This window comes from Camelina sativa, chromosome 3 (assembly GCF_000633955.1).
Source record: "Camelina sativa cultivar DH55 chromosome 3, Cs, whole genome shotgun sequence".
Classification (NCBI taxonomy): domain Eukaryota; kingdom Viridiplantae; phylum Streptophyta; class Magnoliopsida; order Brassicales; family Brassicaceae; genus Camelina; species Camelina sativa.
In genome coordinates, this window is record NC_025687.1 from 27,833,909 (window position 1) to 27,838,523 (window position 4,615).

The 4,615-nt window shown below is 38.0% G+C and overlaps 2 protein-coding genes across 6 annotated transcripts in view; one reads left to right on the plus strand and one right to left on the minus strand.

The window, feature by feature from the left end:
• On the plus strand, window positions 906-2,787 carry LOC104778403. 4 transcript variants are annotated; one of them, XM_019243990.1, is made up of 6 exons: window positions 906-1,180; window positions 1,339-1,389; window positions 1,674-1,916; window positions 2,025-2,295; window positions 2,368-2,445; window positions 2,541-2,787. In XM_019243990.1, exons 3-6 carry the CDS (start codon window positions 1,699-1,701, stop codon window positions 2,589-2,591), a joined length of 618 nt encoding a protein of 205 aa, XP_019099535.1. In that variant the 5' UTR covers window positions 906-1,180; window positions 1,339-1,389; window positions 1,674-1,698; the 3' UTR covers window positions 2,592-2,787. The 4 variants fall into 4 exon arrangements, with proteins under 4 accessions (XP_019099535.1, XP_010501145.1, XP_019099534.1 ...); XM_010502843.1 differs by having other exon boundaries at window positions 1,339-1,385; window positions 1,668-1,916; XM_019243989.1 differs by lacking the exon at window positions 906-1,180 and having other exon boundaries at window positions 1,224-1,389; window positions 1,676-1,916.
• The window catches only part of LOC104778404 (calpain-type cysteine protease DEK1), a 13,760-nt gene continuing 12,077 nt past the window's right edge, over window positions 2,933-4,615 (minus strand). Inside the window, exons 30-33 of one of the 2 annotated variants that reach the window (XM_010502847.2) lie at window positions 4,465-4,532; window positions 3,980-4,216; window positions 3,439-3,892; window positions 2,933-3,359 (exon numbers count right to left, since the gene is read on the minus strand). In XM_010502847.2, the coding sequence (XP_010501149.1) occupies window positions 3,587-3,892; window positions 3,980-4,216; window positions 4,465-4,532 (611 nt within the window). In that variant the 3' untranslated portion in view covers window positions 2,933-3,359; window positions 3,439-3,586. Of the gene's footprint in view, window positions 3,360-3,438; window positions 3,893-3,979; window positions 4,217-4,464; window positions 4,603-4,615 lie in introns of both variants that reach the window. The other variant, XM_010502846.2, reaches the window with a different exon arrangement.

The following is a 4,615-nucleotide window of genomic DNA, read 5'->3' on the forward strand; positions in this document are numbered from 1 at the left end:
ACAGAGATACAATGATCTGACCATAATCTACATCTATAAAAAGATAGAGATATATTGCTTAAGCAAAAAACATCTTGTTTTGGGACTGATTTAACTCTAAAAAAACCATAAAGATTTCCTACATACCAAAAAATGATAACGGGCTTCAACACAAATGGCCATAACAAGATAATGAAATTTGGCTTTGTACGCATCAGGTGCATCTTTCTTTATAAGTGTTTTGTTAAAGGTCTTCCATGATGTATGATAATCGATATCCACTTTAACCTTTCAACGCCACAACAAACAAGTAGTTAAGCTAAAAAAAGCTTACTATTAGATGAGCTATTCTAAACATAACCAAACGTGCACCCCAAACTAACAAAGAGAAATAGTGAAGGAAGAGAAACTTAACCCAAACATAACCAAAGCTCCACACCAAGTTGAGCCTCTCACTAGAACTAGTATAGTTTTTGAAATGAGCGGGTTTGAATTTAATCCCATGCTCACCTAAAGTCCAAAAGGCAATTTAGGTCAAATCTGATCTAAATCAAAATGTCACTGGCGCGTGGGACAAAACACTGTGTGTGTATCTCTTTTTAATTACTACTGTCTTAACGCAAAATCTTATTTTGGATCTTCTCGCCAGACTTGGGTGATTATCATCCAGTGAATCCCGTATCACCGTGTACTCGAACAAAACAGTACACGCGTCGCGACACGATTCGTTATTATCCATAACGAGTTCTCTGTTATCAAAAAACACAACAGGCTAAAGTCTTCTCAACTTTTAGAAGCCCATCTCGCCGTCCATTTTGTATCGGACGGTTGTTATAAAATCACATATTAAAAAAACAAATATAATAATAACAAAAAAAAAGGTGAAGAGCGTCGCAGTAAAGGACCAGACCAGAGAGAGGGTAAGCAGTTTTTATTTTATTTTATTTCTTCTCTCTCTCTGTGTTGTGTCTGTGTTTTAAAGAAGAAGATAGATAAACAAACAGTGTTTTCGATCTTCTGGTTTCATCGAGATATTAAACAAAAAAAAATCCAGATTTTTAATATTGTGGAGTTTTGAATATCTATCTACCTTCCGATAGAAGAAAAAAGGAACAACTTTATTTGTTTATTTTCTTCTCCATTTAACCTAAATTTTCATCCAAAGTTTCTTGTCTTCTTCTTTTTGTTGGTTTCACTCTTTGTAAGTGTCTCTCTTCTCTTTTATTTATTTGATTGCCGATGTAATACAATGGTGGTTGTGTTTTATATTTTTATTGAAGAAACACTTATCTGATTTATAGGTTTTACTCTCTTTTTTCTGATTTCTTTTTACTGTTTTTGGATATTGTTGCTTTGTAGGGTGATTCTGGAAGCTAAGTAGCTGAGTTTAAGTTGCAGATCTTGAGGTTAGTGAGTCTTGTTTTCTACAAGTTAGGTCGGATTCGCCTTTTTTTTTTTTTCTGATAATAATGTTATGTGGTTTTGTTTCAATTGGTTGTTAGAAATCAGAAACTTGTATTTGATTGTTAACAAAAATGTTAATGGATATTTTTTCCTCCTTTTGTGTGCATTTAATCTGTAAAGAAAAAGCAAAAACTCTCTCTAGTGGTTATTCTAGATTTGTTTGGTCTATTTCTGGAAGAGTTTTCAATGACTGGGCTTATCTATCTTTTTGTTGGTTGTGTAAGGTTGAGAGAGAGAGAGAGTTCGTGTTGTGTAATGGAGGAGGTAAAGGGACAAAGAGGTAGTGGAACCACAGAGGCTGATTTTGTGTTGCAATGGGGAGAGAGAAAACGAGTTAGGTGTATGAAAGTGAAGAAAGATCAAAGCCTCACAAATGGCAACTCAACTGATTGTTTGACTAAGCGTAAACTCATTTCCCGTGCTGTCTCTTCTGAGAGAGGCTCTCCTTCTCGACATCTTAACCGCCCAAACAAGTAAGTTTGATTCGATAAAAAAAAAAAAGTGGGATGAAATGGTTTGTTTGTGAGTTATTTTTTACAAGTTTTTGATGTAAAAACATTGTTATGTTTCTGCGGCGATAGGATCACAGATTCACTAGTCAATGTGCGTAGATCTTTTGTGGCGTCACCTGAGAAGGAAGATAGGTATTATACAACTAGGGGTTCGATGGGAATAGATGACAGTGGGAAAATTATTAAGGAACCTGTGAAAGAAACCAAGAAGCATGTGTGGCCAAAGTTGTTTATAACTTTGTCAAATAAAGAGAAGGAAGAAGATTTCTTGGCTATGAAAGGTTGCAAGCTTCCTCAAAGACCTAAGAAACGAGCCAAATTGGTCCAGAAGACGTTGCTTGTGAGTCCCTTTATAAACTCATCATTTGTGTTCTCCATAACTTCTTTCATCTCATGACTAGGCATTATGCAGCTGGTGAGTCCAGGAGCTTGGTTATCAGATTTGTGCAAAGAGAGATATGAAGTAAGAGAGAAAAAGACTTCAAAGAAGGTATCAGATTTTTCTCTATATGTTTCTTTGTGGATGATGATGTTGAATGTTGATGTACTAGTAAAGATGTGTGATACATTCATATTGTGATGTAGAGACCAAGAGGATTGAAGGCAATGGGGAGCATGGAAAGCGATTCAGAGTGAAGAATTGTCGAAGAAAAGAACTTAAAAGAGATATTTTAAGATTTTGGCGAGAAGTAGAAAGGATGTATTTCGCTTTTTCATCACATTTTCAGATGCCTCTCTTCATTACTACAAGTTAAATATGAGGCACTAGTATTTTTGCTGATGTTTTACTTTCAAAGCTCATCTATCTTCTTTATCCGTCTCTTTTCTCACCTTTTGCTTGTTTTACTTGTTGATCTGCACATAGAGAAATCATGTACAAAACTGCGCTTCATGTTGAGAGGTTCTAGAATCTTCATTTGGGCATGTATGAGCGAGTGTAACGAGAACTCCAAAGCCAGGTTAGAAGAGAGATATAGTGAAAGAGAACGAGAGAGAAAGAGTGCTCATATATTAGAGTGGAAACGAAATCTGCATACAGATTAGTGTCTGAATATTACAATACACCAACCAAAACTGCAGCTACCAGCCTACCACTACCGAGTACCAAACCTTTACCTAACAAGTCACAACTCTCCTATTTCTCTCCTTTACTCAGTTATGAAGTAGTTATTCTACATTTGATAAATCTGTACTTGTCACAATACCTACAAATGTACATTTGATGCGTGTCTCAAGATCGAGATGAATGCCGGTGAGCCATGCCTTAAAAGTGCTTTCTCCAGTGCAATTTATCCTCTCCGCAGTAAGCTTCGCAGTGCAAATCAGGACAATAGCTAAAAGATTTCATCCCAAAGACCTCAAAGGTTCGCCAGATAATGTGATGGCCAGGTATCAGATCAGGGGCTGCTAAAGAGAGAGTTAAGTCAGACTGAGGAGGAATACTGAGTGAAAAGACCCTTGCAGAAAGGTAAAAGAAAATTACCTTCTCTATTGTTGCGTTTATCGTGGGAAAACAAGTCTTAACATTGAGACATAAGCCGTCTGGTTCCTTAAACAACACAATCACTTGGACGATATATGGCATGCCGGTTGGTGAAAAGGAAGGAGAGAGCCATCTGACTATACGGGCACTACAAAGCTTCAAGAACAATGGATGCTTTTGTGAAGACTGAAAGGACAAAAGGTGCTTCTTCCCCTGGGTGTATAGTGGTCGGGACAATAGTATAACCCTTCGGATCAGGATCAAGAACCATTTCGCATGATATCTCCCGGGAATTCACATAGTCTGTTCCACCAACAGATTCATGAAGAAATATGTTATAAGCAGCACGACGTCCACGAGTTTTAAGAATCCTCATTCCGATATAGAACAACTGTGAATCATGGCTTGATTGGTAGTTGCGAAATCCAGGAGTTGTTCTTGAGAAACCTACGCCCTGTAAGTAACATAGGGAGAATGAGCCAAAGATAGTTACATAAGAATTATAGAAAGAACAGGTTTCCATCAAGGGATAAGCATGTGCCTGAGTTAAGGTGATGAACACATGAATTGGCAAAGATGCATCAGAACCAGTCGCCCTCAGCCTGAATTGTGGATTTTGATGCCATGAGCTATAATCTTGGCAGCCACCGGCACTATAACCTCGCCATTGACCATGTACGGAGAAGCGCATCTCACGGGGGTAAACCCGACAAACATATATTGATCTGAAGTGAATCTGGAAGTCTTGCCAAGACATCCAGAATATACCTTCTTTTGACTGTTCAACATAGAATGCAAGGGATCAGTACACAATATACTTTACTGAATCAAACCATAGCATAATTACATATATTTACACGCAATTATGTGTTTGTGAGCACTATGTTTTTGTTGTCCATGTGTGTCCCCATATAAACAGTAAAGCAAACTTTTTACCAGCTTCGAAAACATCGGCCCCGTAATCGGCTAAGAGAATTCAAGGACCACAAGGAATGAGCCGTTAAGAAGTGAAGCACGAGAAACTACCTGTGGAACATGCTTCAGCTTGTGCTTCATCCTATCAGTCCACTCTGGGGATGAGTCTGACCAGGGACCATTCCATTCAACTTCATTGGCCCATGGATTTCGGATCTGAACAAGTCTGTGCCCATCGACCTCTCTCACCTGAAGAAAGACA